This window comes from Schistocerca nitens, chromosome 3 (genome assembly GCF_023898315.1).
Source record: "Schistocerca nitens isolate TAMUIC-IGC-003100 chromosome 3, iqSchNite1.1, whole genome shotgun sequence".
NCBI classification, from domain to species: domain Eukaryota; kingdom Metazoa; phylum Arthropoda; class Insecta; order Orthoptera; family Acrididae; genus Schistocerca; species Schistocerca nitens.
In genome coordinates this window covers 804,765,974-804,791,097 of record NC_064616.1, presented here as the reverse complement: position 1 = coordinate 804,791,097, position 25,124 = coordinate 804,765,974, and the positions used below count along the sequence as shown (strand labels likewise).

General features: G+C 43.3%; 1 protein-coding gene across 2 annotated transcripts in view; it reads right to left on the bottom strand.

Moving 5' to 3' along the window:
• The window catches only part of LOC126248829 (zinc finger protein rotund-like), a 910,415-nt gene that overhangs the window by 7,432 nt on the left and 877,859 nt on the right, over positions 1 to 25,124 (bottom strand). For both annotated transcript variants that reach the window (XM_049950241.1, XM_049950242.1), the window contains exon 6: positions 1,009 to 1,089. In XM_049950241.1, coding sequence (XP_049806198.1) covers positions 1,009 to 1,089 — 81 coding nt within the window. The remainder of the gene's footprint in view (positions 1 to 1,008; positions 1,090 to 25,124) is intronic.

The following is a 25,124-nucleotide window of genomic DNA, read 5'->3' as shown; positions in this document are numbered from 1 at the left end:
TGTCAAAAGAGGATAGGAATTTTCACATTTCTGTGATACTTCCAGTTAATAATATGAACTCTTTCAAATGGACACACAAGGGCTGTAGACATAAAAATTTCAGTATCTGCACTTGTAGAATATTTTCTTGTTCATTGCAGAGAAAGATCCATAGGCCATTATTCTGCGAGTTGCATGTCAAGAAGACTTTCAAAATAATTCAAAATTGAGAGCAATGAATCTTGTAGTTTAATCTCTAAGTTAAAAGGTCACCAAATGGCATATTCCTTACTTACAGATCCCTGGGACCCTCTTTTAAGGATATATGGAATACAACTAATAACATGTAAACCTGCAAAAGAGTTCTGCAGATTAGCTTAGAGCCTTTTTGTATGAACGTACTAAAGCAAATACATTTTTATTCTTCTTTTAGTAGCTTTTTGTGTATAATATATGTAGTACTCATTCCAGACCATGTAACTTCGTCGCAAATGGACCCACAGAAATATTGTAGGAGTGGGGGGTTGGGGTGGATATGACGTATCAAATATTGTAGAAGTTTACCCAAAATGGTTAAGAGTAATTTATAATGGTCCATCACTAAATTTTTGCCAGTGTTTGAGAATAAACACTAAATACTGGCACCCATCAGTTGATACATTAAGCAAATGACATTTGTGTTGTCATCTTGCAAATACTTAGTTTTTCATTTCTATGGATAATTTGAATTTCTCAATTGATTTATATGGAAAATTAAATGGAATGGAACAAAATTGATATTTCTGTCATTTAACAATGTATAAACTTAATAAACCTGGTAACAGCTGAATTGTAAATGAAGATGCACGAGCCAAGTAAAATAATAGTTTCAAACCCTATACCCATTTCATATAATTTCTGCACACGCCTCTGTTCTACCTCAAAACATTGGGTCTTTAGGGAAGTTTAACCTGAGGTGAAAAAGGTGGTCCCAAACAGACTGTTCTACACATGCCACTACAACATGCTAAGAGAAGGTGTTGAGCCTACCTCCGGGTTTGTATGGTCAATGCCTGGCCAGGATAAGCTGCCATCCCTCGCTTTGGCACCAGCTCGTTTCCTACCTCGGACCTGCCACAAGAGAGAGACAACAAGATATGTAAAATCCTAAGCAGAAATCATTTCTCTTATCCGGCTTGCTTTCTACCGTCGACCTAAAAGGAAAAAATCAGTGTTAGGGTTTAATGTCCCATCGATGACGAAGTCATTAGAGACAGAACCTCGGAGCTGCCACAACAGAGAGACAACAAGACATGTATAATCCTAGTCCAAACACGCTCCCTCTTAATTAAAACTATGGTATCCTCTTTTTCTTCTGTGACCGCGGACAAACCAACACAGCCAAATTTGAAAGCTCCTCAAAAGTACTGTATGGTATTTTACAATAATGTGTAAATTTTTTTCTTGACGAATTTCTTACCAAAACTAGTAGGTAGTTGTGCTCTCCTCAAAAGCACTTTCCTCTCCTTTACAGTTTGTTGACTTGCTCGCGTTCCAAGTATTAGTTGCCAACACAGGTACACGTCTCACCATGCCAGATATACAGTGAAAAATACGTGCAGCGATGACTTGCATTATTAAAATACAATATGTTATACAATCTTCAGTGGATCAACGTCTGAAGTGCAACAATGGACATTCAAAATGCCATGATAATCAAAACAGTTAGCAGACTACCTGTAGTTTGTAGATGCGATGTCAGTAACTAATTCTTACTCATCTGCTCTGCTCATCCAGATGTCACAAATACTTCCATCCCTCAAAATATATTGAAATAAATCAGACACTACTCAAAAGATTTCACAAACTACTAACGTTGGAACTTTAATGATGGCAACCATTTACTTACAACTTATACAAAATAGATGCAGGTTTCAAAGTTTTACTGTCCTTCAAAGAAGTTACTAACATTGTGTATAACCCTTTAACAGAAGTGTGGAAGTAGTAGGTAGCCTTAGTGGCGCCAATTGTGTTGACCGTTCGAGTGGATTGGTCCATTGCCCGACGAATCTCTGTAACAGTTCTGAAGCGAATGCCGTCAAGTACTTCATTCGCCTGAGGCTTCAAGTAGAAGGCATCTGGGATTACGTTCGGGGAGAGGCGCAGATTGTGACTGATTTGTTCGGTCGATTGGGCTGGGAAGTGCTGTACCATCCACCACACTTCCCAACGTCAGAACTTGTGACTTCAACTTGAATCCTCACGTGAGGGAAGTACTTCACGACATTCGCTTCACAACTGTTGACAGAAATTCGTCAGGCAATAGCTCGCTCTTCTCGAACTATCAATACAGCTGGCGCTGCTAAGGATATACTACGACTTCCAGATCTCTGGCAACGGGCTATACACAATGTTCGTGACCATTTTAGAGGGCAGTAAAACTTTGAAACATATATCTCTTTTGTATAAGCTGTAAATAAATAGTTGCCACTATTAAATTCCCAACCCTCGTAAACTACGTAAAAATATGAAACACTTGAAAATCAAAATAAATGTGGCACGACCACGTGGCATTTTGTAGTTGGATATCTCAATATTGGCTGCACACAGCAATGGAAAGTCTACTTTCTAGAGAGGATCTCAGAGTTGAAGCGATTCTGGTCGGGTAATCCAGCCTTATCCGAGGCTGTTTTAACGCGTTGTGACTCGATTCACTACGAATTTGGCCGGCTGCTGTGGCCGAGCGGTTCTAGGAACTTCAGTCCGGGTCCGCAGCTCGTGGTCGTGCGGTAGCGTTCTCGCTTCCCACGCCCGGGTTCAATTCCCGGCGGGGTCAGGGATTTTCTCTGCCTCGAGATGACTGGGTGTTGTGTGATGTCCTTAGGTTAGTTAGGTTTAAGTAGTTCTAAGTTCTAGGGGACTGATGACCTCAGATGTTAAGTCCCTTACTGCTTAGAGCCATTTGAGCCACTATGAATTTGTTTTCTCCTCCGCTACTGGTTTCAGTACATTTAATAATTTCGAATGAGATAACTAAATATAGATTTAAAAACAACAAATAAAGAAACAAATTACGTCTGGACTTCTTTCATCCCCATAGTACATAGTGCAATAATGCGGCGATCATTCAGATGCACTGAACATGATTTTTATTGTCAACATGTACTGCCTCCCAGGCCACATCACTCTTTGGTACCAACCTCTGAAGGGTGACTGATTTGCCTTTTACATATTTCAATTTGCATCCGTAGCAGCTGCAATTATTCGCCATTGCTGTTACTAATAAATAAATGTTCAAAAACAAGACTAGTATTTGTAATATCAAAGTCTCCGTTTTTTTCGCAAAATATAAACAACTGCGTTAAACCAAAATTCATGTGAATTTTCTCCCCTGATGTTGGCGACATGTACAGTACGCTATACTCGCTCTACAGATATTCTTACTGTGTGTTCTTGTGAGTTGAAACGCACACACATTTATTACCAGAATTAAAAATTCTTTACATTTTTACATTGAAAATCCAGTGCTGGAATGTGCTGGTAACGTGCGAGAAGCCTCCATAAGACCCTGGCGACAACTGCAGTAAGCTGATAGGATTGGCACTTTTATGTACCGGGTGATATGATTTCCAAGCGTCACAGCGACACCGCCCAGTTACAACTATGCCCACCAGGTGCCGTGATCAGTCATCGTGACTCATAGCCTCATACATCTGACCAGTCGCAGTGCACTTGTTGATGTGTCAACATGAGCTCGGACAAAAGCAGCAGGGCATTACTGGTGAAGCTCTATTATCAAAACAATAGCAATGCTGCAGCTTCACTTCGAGAAAATCGCCTGGTGAAAGGATTACGGAGGGGTCCTCTTTCTCCTCCTGCTGTGCGGAGTATGATGAGGAAGTTCTAATCAACTGGAGAACTGCGCGTCGCTCCAGGAAGAGGCCGGCGACCGGTCGCACTACAGGTGGTTGATGAAATTGCTGTAGCTATGGCAGACAACGCCGCGTGCAATTCCCCATCGTCAGGCAGAGCGCGTGCTGTGTATTGACAATAGAACATCCTGTGGTCTGCTGTACGGAAAGTGCTTCAAACAATTCTCAAATGGTGTCGGTACAAGATCCATATCGTACAGCAGCTTGAACCACAGGACGCACAATTTCGTGTTGTTTTTGCTCTCCACTTTCTCGCAAGGATTAAAGTTGACGAGGGTTGGCTCTGGACCATCCTATGGACAGACGAAGCTCATTTTTCTCTGACGGGTGAGGTGAACACACAGAATCACCGAGTATGGGGATCTTCACCTCCAGTCACTGTCATGAACGTGTCACCGTATGGTGTGGCTTCACGGCTACGTTCATCATTGGCCCATTCTTTTTTGAACAGGCTGACGCTCAAGGACCAAAGACGTGCGGTGCGACTGGCCAGCATTACTGCGATATGCTTCGCCAGCACGTTATATCCGCCCTACAGGAGAGAGATGCATTGAACTCAACAGTTCTCATGCAAGACTGGGCCTCACCGCACATCGCTCGTGAAGTTCACCTGCTTCTGCAAAACACATTTGGCCGGCACGATCACCTGATCTCACTCCCTGTGAGTTCTGGTTGTAGGGCTACCTGAAGGACAGGGTTTACCAGGGGAATATTCACACATGTGCTGATCTGAAGCGCAGCATATCAAGAGAGGCCGTGCTTTGTTCTGCTATGCAGAATGCAATGCTGCGCTTTCAGACTCTTCTGGACACTGAAGGGAGCCATGTTGAGCCCCTTTTGTAGCAATAATAATACCGGTATTATGATGTACTTGCAGCAGCACATAAAAGTGTTTCAATTAAACTTATTCTGCGCTATTTCTTTTCTCCGTGTCCTTGACATTAACGCTACCAAGTTTGGTCATCGTACGGTAATTGGTTTCCGTGTTATAACGTGTTCGATTGGGAAAGTTTAATTATAGCCAGCCGGTACCTCTGATGGCACGGTCTATAGGGGGAAGCAGTTTGTACTTACATTCAAAGCGGATCACAGATTAGCTTGCATTGTGATCCATTCTTGCATTTGCATGGGGTTCGCTGTGTGAAACTGTTGAGAAAAGGATGACCTGAAGTTTTTGAAAAACTAATTTAGTTTTCCTCTCCAGATGCAGTTCCCTTTTTTGGACGCCAACGCGGCATGGACGCGAGCGCATATTTCTAACTGCACAACTCTTTTCTCACCGAATTTGTATGAAACAGTGAAACGAGCATTTTTCCAACTTGTTACCAAGCGCCCCTCCAATGAGTCCCGCTTACATCTGGAAAACCTTGCACAGATTTGACAAACTCCGTCTCTTCCTGTACATGTCAAGGGTTTTATCCTCCCCATACACTCCCTTCGCTCTACATTAGCTGGGTTCGGGTATTTCTTCCCATTCTTTTTTTATACCTAGCCAGCCTGCAGCGAAACTCTTCGTATTACACCCGTGCCCTGTCTTCAGCTTCTTCGAATTTACCTCTTCTTTCGTCTTTCTACACGTTTTGCTGTAAGTCGCTCGGACGCTACACAGTTGTTAATGTTTTGATTAGATGACATTCAGCGGTAATTGAAACAACGCAGAGATGTGCTCAATGTAACTACAGTTAACTGTTGATACATTCAACACATCTATTAGACTTTTGTGGAACATGTATTCTTTTCTTATACCTATTATGACGGTTTGGATTTTCTGTCAGCAAGAATAGAAAATGATTTCCGTATTCACCAGATTTTTCCTTTCCTTAATCCTGTGCAGATGGTCCACAACCAAAACAGGTAGATATTAAGGTTCAAATAAAAACAGTTGATAGCTAAAACGCGTTTTTTTCTGTTCTACAGTGTGTCCCGAACCATAAGATGAAGAATTGTACAGATGGTACAGGACCCCAAAATGAGTATTTTGAGCCGGCCGGAGTGGCCGTGCGCTTCTAGGCGCTACAGTCTGGAACCGAGCAGCCGCTACTGTCGCAGGTTCGAATCCTGCCTCGGGCATGGATGTGTGTGATGTCCTTAGGTTAGTTAGGTTTAATTATTTCTAAGTTCTAGGCAACTGATGACCTGAGAAGTTAAGTCGCATAGTGCTCAGAGCCATTTGAGTATTTTGAGATACAGAATTAATGATTGGAAATGAAATTAATTTTATATTGGTGTAAACGACTTACACCTGACCGCGATTAATGGAGATCGCCAATGCCAAAGCGTGACTCACAACAGCGAATAAAATTTTGCCGTGTCTTTTCTAACACTCCATTATCTGTTGTAGAATTGTACAGGCAGCTAGGATCCTACCAATGATTTCATGTATCCCAACCATTCTCCCCTCGATAGTGGAAAAAAACACAGGAGTGGGAGCCATAGATCGCGGTAGCCATGGGGCAGGACGACCTTTCCCCACCCGACAGTAAGGGTAGCTGTTCAAAAATGGTTCAAATGGCTCTGAGCACTATGGGACTCAACTGCTGAGGTTATTAGTCCCCTAGAACTTAGAACTAGTTAAACCTAACTAACCTAAGGACATCACAAACATCCATGCCCGAGGCAGGATTCGAACCTGCGACCGTAGCGGTCTTGCGGTTCCAGACTGCAGCGCCTTTAACCGCACGGCCACTTCGGCCGGCGGGTAGCTGTTGCTCAGGTGCTTACGGACATTAACTTTAAACAGGCCTGGTACAGCATTGTGTCGAAACCAAATGTTCTCGCGGGTAATAGGTAGGCCTACTGTCTCCAACAAGTGCGGTTGCATATCTCGAAAGAACGTCGATCTTGTTTTTTGTGGAACACAAACAGTTCATAAACATGGTACTCACACGCATTACTCATTCGAGACCTCGTAACACGTGAAATATTCATTCCCCACCATCGGCCCCTTGTCTCAAAATACTCAGTTTAGGATCCTCCTACGTCTATAATTTTGACCGTAAAGACTATGGGGGGCCTGTTTAAGTCGGAATGTGAGCAGGTATGCTTTCTCCGGTAACAACTATGTGTCCCTACGAGCACTTCATCAGATTTAGCGCTGCAGAGTGATAAGGGAAATCACTGAATGGGCAAAAGTACGGACGGCAACAGCACCGCCACATAGAGTCGTACGTAAATACCGCGCCGTGCGAGTGGCATGGCCTACAGCAAACGTCTAACGTGCAGGAGAACAGCGGTAAGACAGCGCGCTCACTATATAGTCACACGTTCGGACAGGGTGAAGAAGGAAACATCCTGGCATTCACCATTATCTGCTTCAGGAAAACGGAAAGAGGGGGGAGGGGGATCTGAATGCGAGTACAGATTTAAGAGAAGCGCCAGCGGCTCCGCTTGGGAAGGACAGCACCCTTCGTGCCATTTTGAAGGAATCATTCCGGCACTCGCCTTAATTTGTTTAGGAAGATGGTGGAAAAGCTAAATTTGGATGGTCGGACGGGGATTGGAAAATACAGAGTCCGACAAAATGTTCGTCAAGGACTGTATTTGAGCGAACTCAGTGTACGGGAAGAGTCAGCGATAAGATAATATCGGGCCCTGATCCTGGCGTAGGGTTCACGGCGATGCAAGAAGACAAATTAACATTAAGAACGAAAAACCGGAACCAAACGTCCGTTAAACAGTGACTGGAAACGAATTACACGATCTGTGAGAATATTCCTACAGACCATACGGAACGAGAAAATTTATTGGTAAAATGAGGAATGTAAACCCTACTACTAAAATATCGCGAAGAAACGTGCAAACTGCACTTGGAGATGACAAATTCTTTGGGCCGCACAGCAATAAATATAGTTACTATATACAGGGTGTCCCAGGAGGGATAGGTAATATTCAGGGATATGACAGGAACGATCATTCGAAGCAGAAAAGCCTAATAAACACGGGCTCTAAAAGGCACACCTTAAGAGCAACGCGCATCATCTTCGATACTGTGAAACAAATCTCTGGTCCTGCAAGCTCTTTGCTTTTCATATTTTAGGTGGAGATCATGTGGACCAAAACAAGAAAAATATGGATTCTAAAACGCATACCTTAACCGGCATGAGCGCCTGTTCAGTAGAAGAGATGTTTCCCAGCAGCAAAGATGAACAAGTGCTCATGGCTCTTGAGGTATGTACTTTAGAGCCCGTGTTTACTAGAACTTTTGGCTTCGGATGATCGTTCCTGTCATATCCCTGAATACTGACCATTCGCACTGGCACGCGCTGTATACACAGAGCAAAATGTTCAAATGTGTGTGAAATCTTATGGGACTTAACTACTAAGGTCATCAGTCGCTAAGCTTACACACTACTTAACCTAAATTATCCTAAGGACAAACACACACACACCCATGCCCGAGGGAGGACTCGAACCTCCGCCGGGATCAGCCGCACAGTCCATGACTGCAGCGCCTTAGACCGCTTTTTTTTTAATCTCATTTTGTTCGTATTTGTTCGTTGTATCTGCTCTGGGCGGACGTCGAAAGACACCCGTTTTAGTTCGTTGTTGATCCATTAACTCAGTTTTTTTATTACAGAGGGCAGCTAGCCCTCTGACCGAACACGCTGAGCTACCGTGCCGGCAAGAGACCGCTCGGCTAATCCTGCGCGGCTACACAGAGCAAGTAGTAAAGGAAACTAGAGATGCATTTGGAAAATGTGAGGAAATGTAAAAAGTTTAAGGTCTGTCGATGGCATCACAGTTCTGCCAGAGATAGCAACGGAGTTGGAAGAAAAAATTAAACGGAATAGATAGTGTCTTGAAAAGAGATTATAAGATTAACGTCAATAAAAGGGAAACAAAGGTGATAGTGAGGATGGGGAAACGAGATTAGGGAGTGAGAAACTATAAGTAGTAGATGAATTTTGCTATTAGCACGGCTAAATACCTAACGATGTAGGAAAATGGCATAAAATGTAAACTAACAACAGCGAGCATTGTTTTTTTCTGGAAAAGAAAAGAATGTTAACACTAAATATAAATCTAACATATGTAAGTCGATTCTGCAAGTATTTTTTTGGAATGTAGTTTTATAGTCTTATCTCAAAATACTCAACTTAGAATCCTCTTACGTTTATAACATCGGCCGTAAAACAGTACAAACAAGATGAAAACACGAGTATTTAAATGTGGTGTGACAGAAAAATGGTGAAGACAAGACTGGTAGAGCGGACAGCTGAAAAAGAGATACTCAGTCGAACTGGCGAGTAGGTGACAAACACTTTGCGAGGTATCAAGGAACAATCGATTTGGTAATGATAGGTAGTGTGGGAAGTCCGCATTATAGACGGAATCCAAAGCTAGACTATAGTAAGGGAACAGATTTAAATCGATGTAGGTTGCAGTATTTGGGCAGAGAGGAGGAGACTTGTACACAAGATTACAACAAAAATGGCGTAGATAAAGCAGTACTGCACAGGTGATTTGTGAATTTAGCTGTCGCCTTCCATTTAAGACCGTTTGAGCTTAAAATATTTGTTGTCTGTGAGGTTACGGTACAGATCAGACGTTTCTTTTCCTTTCGGCGGAGCGCAATACCGCTCCTGTACTAAATTCTTGTACACTACCAGTGAGTTGGCCTAGTTCGATTAAACTTGTCACAGAGAAAGGAAAAAGTTTAAAGTCGGATAAAAGTCGCACATTAATATTCCACGACACATATATTTTTTTTTAGAAAAGCGAGCGTTCTCGTTCATTTGTGTAGAGTTAGTACACGACGAGACACTTCCTTGGATTTAACAGGTCTTTCTCGATGGACTTAAACAGGTTTTTCTTGACTCCGTCACTAAGCACAGACTAAAAACTATTACTCGGACAAAGATGGCCGAGATAGACGTCCGTTGTGTTATCGAAGAAACAGAACACAAACGGGAGTGATCGAAGAGGGACTTGTTGATCGCTCTGTGAATCGCCATTCGCTCCAGAGTAAAGAACACCAGTTTCTCAAAATGATAACACTGAAAGACAGACAATCATACTAATCCCAACAGAAAACAGAAATCCAGACTCTTTTTGTGTGTCATTGTGACAAGTTCAACGGTTAAAGAGATTGTAATTCAGAAGTATTACACGTCAGTGTCTTTTGATGTCATGTCGTGACATATTACAGGTGAAATACCAAAGGAAGAAGGAACATTGTGATTTAACGTCCCGCCGACGACGATGTCATTAGAGACGGAGCACCAGCTCGGTCTAGGCTAATATGGGGCACGAAATCGACCATGTCCTTTTTACAGGAGTTATCCTTGCATTTGACTTATGCTATTTAGGAAAAGCACGGGCCGGCCGGAGTGGCCGAGCGGTTCTAGGCGCTTCAGTCTGGAACCGCGCGACCGTTACGGTCGCAGGTTCGAATCCTGCCTCGGGCATTGATGTTTGTGATGTCATTAGGTTAGTTAGGTTTAAGTAGTTCTAAGTTCTAGGGGACTGATGACCTCAGATGTTAAGTCCCATAGTGCTCAGAGTCATTTGAACCATTTGAAAAGCACGGAAAACCTAAATCTGGCCGGCCGGACAGGGATGTGAACACGAGTCCACTGTCTTAGCATTGTGCCTCACTGCCCACTGCCCAGTGAACAAGTAGCGAAAATCAATATGCCACTGACAAGCAATTGTTCCATAAATTTTATCAACATAAATAATTGAATAACTCGAAGACTGAACTACCAGGTAATTTTTAGAGAAGTGGAAGAAGGCCCTGTACGACATTAAATTATAATGAAACAGAAAAAGAAATTTTTTTTGCCAACTGTGGATTACGAGGATACTTTAAGTGTCATAATTAAAGCTATTCCTGTTTCTCTCTCTCTCTAGTAATAGTCTTATACAAAATATCGATCCTTTTCCAATCGGAACACATTAATGTCTTGCAGAGCAAACAACATAGCACGGTTTCTAGTAGGACTCTCTCTACATATACGTAAGTGGACGCCTCGTCGCTTGTTTCCCCTCTTCGGGTTGTCGTGTACAGTGACACGTTGCGAGCTGTTAATAGACTACACATTCACATAAAAGGTCCGGGTCGTCGGCTCCTATAGCAAAGTAATCATTTTCATCCAATGTGAGGAGACTACGTGAGTCGAATAAACGTTACACTTTTACTTGCTACCTGTGTGACAATACGGTTCAGTCTACAGATTCACTAACACCAAAAAAAGAAAAACAATAACACGCATAAAAAGAAAAACAATTACGTCTTTTATACGTCGGACCCGCAAAACCTGCTTCGATTGCACATCTACGTAGAACGTTACTTGACTGCTCGAGGCACATGAAAAGTAACTTGGAAAAGTGGTTATGTTCTTATACGCAAATAACAACTTTCAAGGACAAAACACTTGCCCGCGAAAGACGAAGGTTCCGAGTTCGAGTCTCGGCCCGACACACAGTTTAAATCTTCCAGGAAGTTTCGTATCAGCGTACACACCATTGAAGAGTGAAAATTTCGTTCTGGAAAGAAACTGTTGTTCCGCTTCTACCTGAATGAAATGGCGCCAACGTATCTTCATTAGGAGGGAAGTAGGGAGCTAAAAATTCTGGATGGCGGCCACGGCTCTAATACAAGAAGCAGATACAAATGGGTGTAGGTTCCAGAGATGAACAGACCTGTATAACACCAGTGCTCGGATTGCGGATTCGATTTATTTTGTGCAGAGTATTCAAATATGCTGCAAACCAAACGCGTTATCATGGCAAAATTGTCTATAGAGGATAATATAGGTTTTCCTGTAACACGGTGCCAGGAAATGGTTGCCGCGTGTAGAACAGGATATGTGATCGGTGGCGGGTCGGAGAAGCCAGTTACGGCGGCTGCTGCAGGAAAGGAGGATGGCGTTTGACGCAACTAGCACAGCCTATCTACTCCGATAATCAGCCAGCTTTTCACGTTTTACGAAGTAGCGCAAACACTCACTGTTCTACTCTTGCTCGGGCTCTTACTGGCGCTCTAGAGTAACACTCAGAAGCAATTGGAAGCACGGAGATCATTCTGCGAAACGCGTGGTGGCCAGTAACAGCACGAGTAACAATGAGTTCTGACAGTGCTTCTGTCTCTGTACAAAACAAACAGCGCATTGCTAGTCGGTTTTTGGCCGCAATCTTTGGCCGACGTTTGTTAAATGCGTTTTTTCCGACGTTTCGCGAGCACGAGTGGCTGACATTTTTAAAGATTCACCCTACATTGGCGATGGCAATGTAGAATGCCAGCCACTCGTAGTCGCTAAACGACAGAAAAATCGTTAAACAAACGTCGACCGGAAATTTCGAGCCAAAAACCGACAGGCAATACATCACCAAGTGCCCATGAAGCCTCCAACAATTTTGTAATAGAAATAACGTCTATTGCCAAGATGGGGGCGTCTCTCAAGTGAGAGTAATGTCTCCTTAACAAGAGATTGACAGAACTGTAGCTACACCACCTACGGTCACGAATACTGTGTGGAATTCTGTGGAATTTTATAGTTGCAACATAACTAGGAATAAGATCTCTGTAAACGGGGAAATAAAGGATGACCCAGGACAGGGAAACAGTAATTCCCCGTGCGTAGAGGAGTTCAGAACAACAGCAAATTATGAAGTTGCCACTACAAATACTGGCCAGTATTCTCCACGACTTCACGAAGTGTCGTTATCACCCTGCATCCTCTGACGTCGTGTTTGATACAATTTTTGGAAATTCTAATTACTTGTTCTTTCATTTTGGTCATCTGGATAGCTATCGCCATCGAATTCTAAACTTACGATGGTTCGTCAAATATTTGGTCATAGGAAGAACAAATATTTGTTTCCGACAATGGACTGTGGGTTACTATAGTCTGTTCATCATAAGAATAAACCTGATGTAAAAATTACGCCATGTATTCTTCCGAGTTTGCTTGAATTTCATTGGATTTCGTTTCACGTGGAGAGGAAGCCGGTCTGTGACCAGTACAGTCAAGTACGATCATAAGAATACGTTGTATGCTGTGCATGCGTGTTATCGGAGCGATAATGCGGGACAATAGCTTTACCGGCGCATTAAACTTGGGCAGCACTGGTCCAACTAACCTGCCATGATGTGAGCAGTTGCAGTTCAGACTTAAAAACAGACAATATAGCTTCGAATATAACATAATTTTTAAAGAGAATGAAATAATATTCGGCAAAATTCCAGCACTAGCGCGCGCTTCTTATGTGACCGGACGGAAAGCATAAAATGCTCTCGTTCTCACCTAACACAGTATTCTAATTACAAACAAGAGTCATGAAAATTCCTAACTTCAACAAGGGGCAATTTTTCTGAGCGAGCTATGTGTGATGCAAAAGCACACTGCAGGGATTTCACAGTGTTGTTGAATACTAAAGCCACTGAAGGTATTGATTACAGCCAGTCGTCTATTACTCTCTTAGCCAACCGAGCGTGGTGGCGCAGGGGTTTCGGGAGGACGACAGTTCAATTTCGCGTCTGGCCATCCTGACTTAGGTCTTCCGTGATTTCCCTAAATCGCTTCAGGCAAATGCCGGCGTGGTTCCTCTGACAGGGCACGGCCGACTTCCTTCCCCATCCTTCCCGAGACCGATGACCTCGCTGTTTGGTTTCTTCCCCCAAATCAACCCAACTTCTTCCTTATCCGAATCCGAGAAATACATTTCAGATCTGGAACTGTCATCTGCTGCGTTGATAACGAGTCGATCAACTACAAAATCCACTAAGCCAACCCGGCGCCGCATTTTCTCCTTTTATGACGTGCCGTTCGGCAGTGACATGTGAAAAAGCTGCGTGCGTTAGTTCCAGTACGTCTGGAAGCTTAACAGTTTGTTATTTCTCGGGTCAAATCCCTTAAACTGGCTCCAGATCTGTTCTGTTGGGTCCATATTGTAACGGTACAGTGGAATATATAAAAATAGAATATTTGTATGCTGTGCTCGATGCTGTGAAATGGTTGTTTCTCATGTTTCTACGACACTTATATACATCTGTGATATAAAACAATGGATATAGTCCAAATAAAGAGTATTTAGTTTTTCATTTTTGCCTCAAAAATTAAATTGTTATATTTTCTTATTTAACGAATCTTTATTAAGTGTTTCAGAAAATATCGACAGTTGAGAATTTATATTTGAAATGAAAACAAGAATTTCGCCTGAAATATTTAATTAGAAACAAAAAGACGTGCATTATCCATAAAAAAGGTGATGAATTTTACAATTAGGAGATGTAGGTATTTCAAACTGAACGAGAAAAAAATGACTCGGGGGAGACTTGAACCAGCGAACCATAACCTGCAATAAATTATTTATCTCTTACTGTCCTGATTCTGCTATGCATTCAATATGTACTCCTATGTAAATTGTATCTAATACAGTCTCTCCGAAAACTTCAAAGCTTATTATCTCTCTAAATTTATGGAAAACGTTAAGAAGTTCCTATTTCTCGGTACTTTTTAACCGTGTTCCACACGCGTGTTTCACTGCGGAACAGGAAGCAGCAGCCCAGCCATTTTCATATTGCGTATTAACAGCGCGACAGTCGTAAGAGTACAACAGTGCAGAGGCTGTGGCTGTACATGATTTTTGAAATAAAAGCTACTTAGCTAAAGCGTGATTGAGAAAAACGTTGATGGCTGTTAACAGATCTGAATATCTTGAAGTTTCATTTAACGTAACTTTTAGTAATAAAATATCTAATACATAAGTAGGACCTACTTCCAAGAGTACGTGTGCTACGGCTTCTGAACAATCATCGCGTTTGTGTTTGTTTACATCAGGTTTATTTTTATGATGAACAGAGTACATTGCCGAGTGCAGCTCACATTAATTACAGTAGTTCAGGGTTTTTTTTGATGACCACGGTCGCACGTGGAAGCCACGGAGGTTTCTGGATAGTTACGATTTTGCATTTGCTTCAATTCACGAGTGAACCACGCCGGCATCGCGTAAATTGCTGTAAGTTCAGTGTGGAACGGCCCTCTTTACAGTAAAGTGTGCGCACACCACAGTTGTTTCCAGTTAATGCGTAATTTTTTCACTTTTGATTCTCGTGGAACGAGTTCTTTATGACCTTTTAATGTGTGACTCTCATGGCCCAGTTCATACGATGTTTTTGCAATTGAATTTAACGGTTGACAGAACTAAACGATATAATCGATATTGATCAGGAAGAGTACTGAGTCTCTACTGCACCTTTGCCTTGCTGGCAGCTAATATCGCTGTTTGTACGAATTGATTACCTTTTCAGCTGTTGGTCTCACTGGCTTGGAATGACATGTCAAATACCATTGTATAAATGACCTATGGGCGACAAAACCAACTAACTTTAATAGTAACAGCATCCTGTAATTAATAATTAAGTATAATTATAACAAATGAATACAGTATAAATGAACACAGTATAAACTAAAATAAACACACAGAAATGAGAAGCAATAAGTAATACTTTCATTACGTCAATCTGTCACACTGTACTTGAATCTCAGCGCAACGGTACATGTGACGTCCCTCCGTACGTATGAAATGCAAACAGTAAGATATACCAGGTTTGCGACTTAATAGAAAATTCTGTGACAGACAGGGCGCAGTTTATTAACCTGAATGGAGGGTCATTTACAGACGCTGAAGTAACATCCGATAAGACCCAACCGACTGAAATAGGTCCGTTGTTATTCGTTTTACACATTAATGCCTTAGCGGATAGTATTCAGGACGTAAAAAGATTATGCAGTACTCAATGAGAAAATTCTGTCGGATAAAAATGCACTAATATCCAGTTGAACCTTGACAAAATATCATCAAGGTGCAAATAATTATTAATGAAGAGTAGTGGAAAGTTGTGAACTTCATGACACAAAAAGTGTACGATCCTCCGATTACAGCGTTAAGAAGCACAACTACGAAACGCTATGAGATAAAAAGAAACACTGCGTGACAGGAAAGAATGGAGCACTCAGAAGATATGTCCGGATTTCAGTGTAACTTCTTACCATTCACATACACACCATCAGCGGGTATGTAAATGATTAGACTCGCAATTCTCTGTGACAGCTAGAATGGCCACCAGAGTGCATTAGTATCGTTCGTATTTAGTGTGTGTAAGAGATGTGAATAGCATCAGATGTTGAGTGGTCACTGTGAAGGACACAGAGTTACCACGTACGGTACTCATATGAGATAGCGTTATCAGGACGTGACAGAATTTGACAGGGGCCTCAGTGTGTGTCCCCAGCTGGGGAAATGGTCGAATCGTGCAGTAGCCAGATTTGTGGGGAGTCCTCATATAAAAGTGGCCCGATCTTGGCAACATGAGTTTAGGCACGTTCGTCAACGAAGTTCCGCGCGGCCACGTCTGACCACGCGGTTCTGCACTACCCCGGATGACAATTGTCGACGTGTATGGTGCCGACTTTGGGGGAGATCCCATTCTTGCAATGTTTTGCAGAGGACAGCCGTGTTAATCCTCGAGTCGTGGTACGGGGGAGCCATGGAGTATGACCTCAGGTCACGACTGGTACTGGTTGAGGGACCTCTGACTGCACAGCGGTACGTCACAGACATCCTGCGTTCCTCTCGTGCGGCGGAATCGTGGTGCCATTTTTAACAGGACAGTGCTAGTCTGTATGAACTGTCTGATGCTGAGGTACTGCCCTGGCCAGCGAGGTCCCCACTTCTGTCCCGTAGGACGTGTGTGACCAGCTAGCACGCACCACGACCAGTTACAACAGATGTGGACCGGCTTGCTCTGGAGATGATACAACGCTTTTATACGCTTTTATAAACGCACTTCCCAACAGAATCGGTACAAGCATAAATGACAGAGGGGTAGGGTGGGGGTGGGGTTGGCGGGAGGGGGGGAGGGGGGTGTATGCAAGGTCTTATTGGTAAATGGATTCATACTAATAAGTTCTTTGTAAGGCCGGCCGGGGTGGACGAGCGGTTCTAGGCGCTACAGTCTGGAACCGCGCGACCGCTACGGTCGTAGGTTCGAATCCTGCCTCGGGCATGGATGTGTGTGATGTCCTTAGGTTAGTTAGGTTTAAGTAGTTCCAAGTTCTAGGGGATTGATGACCTCAGAGGTTAAGTCCGATAGTGCTCAGAGCCATTTAGTTCTTTGTAAATTTGAATCGATTTTGTAAACACATGTGGAGTTTCAATTCGTTTTCCCCTCCCCTTCTGGGTGTGTGTATCGTGTACTGAACCGGCGACCTGGAAACGACGGAGAGGCTTCGTCCCACCATATCCCTCGGTGGTTCACAACCCCACAACAGGCCACAGCAATCCACCCACCTCACCGCTGCCCCACACCGAACCCAGAGTTATTGTGGGGTTCGCCCCAGCGATTCCCCCCCCCCCCCTTCCTCCTTGGGAACGTCTCATAAAAGACGAGTGTAACCCCAAATGTTTGAGTAATTATGCTGTACGCGTACGTGGAGACAGTGTTTGCGCAGCAATTGCCGACGTAGCCCCTTCTGAGAGCTTCGCCTTTTCTGTAAGGCAATGTATTTGGATATAGTCATATCAAATGGTGCGATCACGTAGACTGAGTTGCAGATAAAGCAAATGTCAGCTTCCGATTCACTGGTAGGACACCCGGAGCTACAATCCGTCTACAAAAGGGATTTCATGCCGGCCCGTATTCGAGTGTATGGGACTTACACTGAGGTGACAAAAGTCACGGAATACCTTCTAATATCGTGTCAGAATCGTTTTTCCTGGCGCAGTGTAGTAGCTCTACGTGGCACGAACCCTTCAAATTGTTCCAAGTTCCATGCAGAAATATTTGCCCTTCCTGTTTTCTAGCTGTCCATAACTGCGCGAGTGAACTGACACACAGATTATGTCCCATAAATGTTCGATGAGATTCGTGTTGGGCGATCTTGGTGACCAGATCATTCGCTCGAATTGGCCCGAATTTTCTTCAAATCAGTCGGGATCAATTGTGGCCGAGTACATGGCGCATTGTCATCCATAAAAATTCTATCGTCGTTTGGGAACATGAAGTCCACGAACGGCTGCAAATTGTCTCCAAGTAGCCGAACATGACCATTTCCAATCAATGATCGATTCAGTTGGACCCAGTCCATTCCATGTAAACACAGCCGACGCCATTATGGATCCACCACCAGCTTGCACAGAGCATTGTTGACAACTTGGACAGGCCTCGCGGGGTGTGCTCCAAACACGAACCCTACCATCAGCTCTTATGGGAACTCATATGACCTGGCCACGTTTTCCATTCGCCTAGAATGCAACAGATATGGTCGCGAGCCCTGAAGGGACACTGCGGATAATATCGTGTTGTTAGCAAAGGCACTAGTGTCGGTCGTCTGCTGCCATAGCCCATTAATGCCAAATTTCGCCGCACTGTCCTAACGGGTACCTTCGTCGTAGGCCCACATTGATTTCCGCGGTCATTTCTCGCAGTGTTGCTTGTCTTTTAGCACGATAACTCCACGCAAATGCGTAGTATATTGAATTTCCTAACGATTTCCGAAATGGAATGTCCCATGCATCTAGCTCCAAATACCATCCGCGCTCAGAGCCTGTTAATTCTCGTCGCGAGGCCATAATCACGTCGGAAGCCTTTTCACATGAATCGCCTCAGTACAAATGACAGCTCCGTCAATGCACTACTCTCTTATACGTTGTGTACGCAATACTACCGCCATCTGTATATGTACATATCTCTGTCTCATGACTATTGTCACCTCAGTTTATGTCACGTCAAGTCGAAGTAAGAGAGCACGTCAAGTCTGTACATAGACGAGCAGAGTGAATGGTCAGTGGTTTGTCTGACACGTGAGAGAGTGTAACAGAAATATCGAAAGATCGCAACTGACGGGTATTCGACGAGGAAAGCCACATAACTCGCGATAATCTGACTAAAAAACTTTGACAACAATGTTTCGCAGGGCAGAAACTGCGAAATTTCTTCAGCCCTCTACGTACCAAGCCCGTAAAGATCGTAGACATCGAGTTTTTATTTTATTTTATTTATTTGTCCTCTAGCTGTCAGTTATTTAGCCAGTATTTACAGAGTTAGCAAGTAACAGCTCCCACAGGGGCGTATCAGCAGTGTTCCATCATTTCTTAAAAATTACGTCCTTCAGATGGCGTCCTCCTGTACGGATACATTCGTGAAATCTGCTGTTGAGATTCATCATTGACCGCTTCAACACCTCAGCTGGGATATGTGAATTGCATCCCGAATTCTCTGTTTAAACTAATCCAGGGTTCTTGGTCGAGTCGTGTAGCCTTTGCTCTTGAGGTAGCCCCACAAGAAAAAATCACAGACGGATAAATCTGGCGATCTAGGGGACCGTGAGACCACACGGTTGCCAAACAATTTTCGCACATATGCCACTGATCGGAGTGCAGTGTGTGATGTCGCTCCGTCCTGTTGAAACCACGCTTCTTGAACGTTTGGAAAGTTGTTCAATGCGGGTGTAACGAAAGTTCGTAACATCTTCACGTAACGATCGGCACTGACAGTTATTGTGTTTCCCTGATCATCTGCGAAGAAATACGGTCCGATAATGCCATGTGATGAAACACCACACCATACTGTCACTTTACTAGCGCGTAAAAGGCGATCATTAATGTCATTAGGATTTGTGTTTGCCCAGTAACGGTAGTTCTGTCTATTGACATAACCTGTGAGATGAAAATGTGCCTCATCTGACATCTGCAACTTGTTTAGAAATCCATAGTCACTGTTTATTTTTGTTATCGTTTGTTGACAGACTCCTAATCGTAACCGGTAAACGTTGTCCTTCAATTGTTACACCATCTGTAGTATGTACGGATGAAATTTTAAATCAAGATAAAGAATTCTGGGAAGACTGTCCCAGGACATTCCAACCACTGCTGCTTGCTTACGAATTGAACGCCGTGGGTTCCGTAAGACAGAATCGCGTACTACATCAATGTTCGCTGGAGAACGCACACTTTTTGGTCGTCCTGTTCGTTTCTTCTTGAGGGCAGATCCAGTCTCTTCAAAGTTATTAATCCAACATTTGATCGCGTCTTTCGACGGAGCGGCATCATGACGTACTAAATTATAAAAACGTCGAAACTCCCTCAGCGCCACTAGAAAACTATCACTGTTTTTATAAAACATTTTTATGGCTAACGAACGCTGTTGTCCGTTCCATTGATCCATGATTACTGAAACGGCAGGCTGTTTACTCGCTAACTGTCACGAACCCGCAGTGCTGCCACCTGCCCATCGATGCCACTGCTCATTTCAAACATTCCCGTTATTCTGTTTCACCCTGTATATGCTATAATAAAAAGTACATGCTACCACGCACTTCACAGGGATTCGCACAGTATTGATGAAGATCATTCTCTGACCGTCTAGGAGTAGTGGCCGTCAATGAGACACTGAGGTCAGTTTCGCGATGCTTTACCGTAATAATACAATTTGAGCCGGCCGCGGTGGTCTCGAGGTTCTAGGCGCGCAGTCCGGAACCGTGCGACTGCTACGGTCGCAGGTTCGAATCCTGCCTCGGGCATGGATGTGTGTGATGTCCTTAGGTTAGTTAGGTTTAAGTAGTTCTAAGTTCTAGGGGACTGATGACCACAGATGTTAAGTCCCATAGTGCTCAGAACCATTTGAATACAATTTGAAATGTCGAAGCAGCTTCTCATTTGAAAGACGTGCCTTGTCTTCCGGAGCTGACATGGCGCTCACCGCGCCTGAGATATTATGGCACTGCTGTCAGAGACTGACTCAAGTCCACCTCGGTCGTCGTATGCAGGGTGTTTCACAATTCATGTTACACTCTTCTACAAGATACAGAGAGGACTTTGTAGATCGTAGGAACACACGTCCGGAAACGCCATCCAATGACGCTATAGAGCGTCAAAGTTGCAGACGCCGGCACCTGTAAATATATGTATAAAAAGGTCAAGGCTGCGCGGGCTAGCCGCATGGTCAAGGCGCCTTGTCACGGTCCGCGCGGCTCCCGCCGTCGGAGGTTCGAGTCCTCCCTCGGGCATGGCTGTGTGTGTTGTCCTTTAGCATACTGTTGCTGCTAAAAATGTGGGGTTTGCAACTTTCAGAGGTGGTAGTATGGACCAAGGAAAGAAGAAATGTGTAGTAAACATGGGCTCGAAAATGCATACCTGAGGAGCTGTGAGCGCTTGTTCATCTTCGCTACTGTGAAACACGTCTCCTATTGAACAAGTGCTCATGGCTCTTAAGGTATGCATTTTAGAGCTCATGTTTACTAGACTTTTTTGTTTTGGGCCATACTACCGCCTCTGAAAGTTGCCAAACTCTATAATCTTAGCAACCACAGACCTGAAACATGTATTCCACCTCTAGAAGTGTGTAACATGAACAGTGAAACACCCTGTACATCTGGCAGGGCTGATGAGGCAAGCACTCGCTTTTCGCTCCACGGAACCGTGGAATTTGGAACATTTGTGGTTGCAGGCGTTGCTTGGCGTACGTAATTCCGGCACACGATTTGCTGTAGTCGCCGTGCTCAGTCACCCCTCCATTCGGGCGGAAGGAGCAAACCGTCTTATCGTTGGGTGCCGGAATGAACATCGAGCATGCGACCGAGACTCTTTCTCAGAGTGCGGTTAGTTTATGCCGAGCTTCCTTACAGCTGACAGATACAGAGTCTCATTATCGAGGCTGTCTGTAGTAACTCGAATAATGATAACTGAGCAACCCTATAGCCGAAATATACGTAATACAATCGCACGTCGACAATGTGGTGACTTAATTCGTCCACCACTACGCAACGTATTTATCAAAAAGTAGGTAACAGTGGCGCAAATAACAGTGACTTGAAAGGGAATAAATCAATTAGGTCTTGAATGAAAAATTGTCCAGCTGTTTGGGAACTATATGCATGTGGAACGCAAAATATTTGTGATCGTCGTGACATTCACGAAAGCAGTAGAGTATGTAAAGAGTGAGAAAGCTGCCGACATCTCCAACCTTGTTGCTTGCAACAGGCTATATAAATACATCTTTCTGCTTCCACAGCATGACAGTTGTAGTACGTAGACAAATGCTAAGACATTTTTATGATAACACTGCTATCAGAATAAAACAAAAATCAAGATATTAAAAAAAAAACCTTGATCAAATAGAACCAAGATAACAGCGCTGAAAACTACTGCCCAGCCGTCAGGAGAAGAGGTTCCAAAAACTTTGCCCAGCTCTACCAAAATGTAAGCAATATATGTAACTGAGACATGGTCCGAATGTAAACTAATATGACTGTCAGGTCAAGTTATCAGAATGATGAGTATGGCCATGGATACCTGGTATAAAGCGGTTCCCGATGGCCAACACTACTCACTGAATTTGTCTCGAATTACAGTAGTACACACCCTGTAACACGGTTTTTCACGTCTTCAGGGGTCGACGGTGTTTCCCTGTAATCTGCTTGTTTTAATTTTCTCCACAATTATTTGTGCGGAATGGTCGGAACGTGCTTCATTTTTCTGGCACGTGAATTGCCATATGTCGAGTGAAATGCGTTCGTCATATCTGCTAGCAACAGTGGGTACTTGTGCCAATTTAGAGCCCGTTAATAAAACTGGGACCACGGTTCTTCAAAAGTCCGCACATCATGTTGGACCCAGGTCGTTGTTTATCAACTTCTCTCAGCCACTGTGGATTCTCAAATGACCGGTACTGCATATTGGGAAAATCTGATTGCTTCGCAATTTCGAAAGTCAGTGCCACGAATCAGAATAAAACAAAAATCAAGATATTAAAAAAAAACCTTGATCAAATAGAACCAAGATAACAGCGCTGAAAACTACTGCCCAGCCGTCAGGAGAAGAGGTTCCAAAAACTTTGCCCAGCTCTACCAAAATGTAAGCAAAATATGAGTATGGCCATGGATACCTGGTATAAAGCGGTTCCCGATGGCCAACACTACTCACTGAATTTGTCTCGAATTACAGTAGTACACACCCTGTAACACGGTTTTTCACGTCTTCAGGGGTCGACGGTGTTTCCCTGTAATCTGCTTGTTTTAATTTTCTCCACAATTATTTGTGCGGAATGGTCGGAACGTGCTTCATTTTTCTGGCACGTGAATTGCCATATGTCGAGTGAAATGCGTTCGTCATATCTGCTAGCAACAGTGGGTACTTGTGGCGCAAGTAAGTGGAAGGATGGACTCTCCTTTGGCTGCTCCCACTGCCCAGTCAAGGGGCCTGGTAGTGACATGTGGACTGTGCATGTCTCTCGTCAGTTGTTGTTCCTTTACGTTAAAGCATTTTATTCTCACACTTACAGTTTCTTGTAATTTTTTTAATGTTTGCAGAGACAGATCGCGAGGGGTTTGTTTAGAAGGACAGCTTTCAGCAAACAACCGTATTGCTGCACCAACAGTTGGAGACATTCACCATATATTTGATGAAAACTCTATGGAGTTTTTCGACTGTCGTACACATTAAGAAAGTCTGAATAGGTTCAAGAGCAAGTTGCCTGACTGCTTCAACAGCAGGTTCAAGCACACAGATACAGCAGGGCAGCCGGGACAGCAGCAGAAGTTCTCTTCAAAGTCTCTTCATAATGCCACAGAATGCGGCAGCTTGTCTCAATTTGGCAGCTATAAGCGTTGAAATTATTATCGTACAAAAGAAAACTCGGTACAATGGCTGCTACAGCTTAGAGAAAACAGACCCTAGATATATTTACTCTTGTTTACATATTTCGGGTGGAGTGTCTTGTCACAGCCTGTAAAATAGCAATTAAACTACGGGCACCAATACAGGGATAAAGAGGAGTTGAAACAAGCGATAAACATGTGTTCCGTATGTTAAGGTAACGTTAATTCTATTTAAGACGAAGATGCTGGCGCAAGAAACACCAATGCTGTGAATATAAAGGTGATTCAGAAGTCATATTCCATAGGACAAGGTCTACATTGATGATTCAATAGTCTTGAACCATAGGACGAAGCCCTATTCAGGGACGTGACAGGAACGATTGTTCTAAGTAAAAATGCCTAATAAACATGGGTTCTAAAATGCGTATCTTAAGAGCTGTGACCACTTATTCATCGCGATACTGTGAAACGATTCTCTTCTACTGCAAACTCTTCGTTTTCCGTACTTTGGCGGGAAGTAGTATGGACCAAAACAAGAAAAATCTGCCTGGTCAACATGGAATCTAAAGCGCAAACCTTAAGAGCGATGTGTGCTTGTTCAGTAGAAGAGACGTGTTTCACAGTAGCGAAGAAGAACAAGTGCTCACAGCCCTTATGGTATGCATTTTAGAACACAAATTTACTAGAGGTTTTGCTTCGAATGAGCGTTCCTGTCGTATCGCTGAATACGGCTTCGTCCTGCGGGCCAAGACTATTGCACCACCAATACTAACCTTACGACTTATCTTAGAAGAAAGATTAAGGCAAGGCAAACCTACGTTTCTAGCATTTGTAGACTTAGAGAAAGCTTTTGACAACGTTAACTGGAATACTCTCTTTCAAATTCTGAAGGTGGCAGGGGTAAAATACAGGGAGCGAAAGGCTATTTACAATTTGTACCGAAACCAGATGGCAGTTATAAGAGTCGAGGCACATGAAAGGGAAGCAGTGGTTGGGAAAGGAGTGAGACAGGGTTGTAGCCTCTCCCCGATGTTATTCAATCTGTATATTGAGCAAGCAGTAAAGGAAACAAAAGAAAAATTCGGAGTAGGTATTAAAATTCATGGAGAAGAATTAAAAACTTTGAGGTTCGCCGATGACATTGTAATTCTGTCAGAGACAGCAAAGGACGTGAAAGAGCAGTTGAACGGAATGGACAGTGTCTTGAAAGGAGGATATAAGATGAACATCAACAAAAGCAAAACGAGGATAATGGAATGTAGTCAAATTAAATCGGGTGATGCTGAGGGGATTAGATTAGGAAATGAGACACTTAAAGTAGTAAAGGAGTTTTGCTATTTAGGGAGTAAAATAACTGATGATGGTCGAAGTAGGGAGGATATAAAATGTAGACTGGCAATGACAAGGAAATCGTTTCTGAAGAAGAGAAATTTGTTAACATCTAGTACAGATTTAAGTGTCAGGAAGTCGTTTCTGAAAGTATTTGTATGGAGTGTAGCAATGTATGGAAGTGAAATATGGACGATAACCAGTTTGGACAAGAAGAGAATAGAAGCTTTCGAAATGTGGTGCTACAGAAGAATGCTGAAGATAAGGTGGGTAGATCACGTAACTAATGAGGAGGTATTGAATA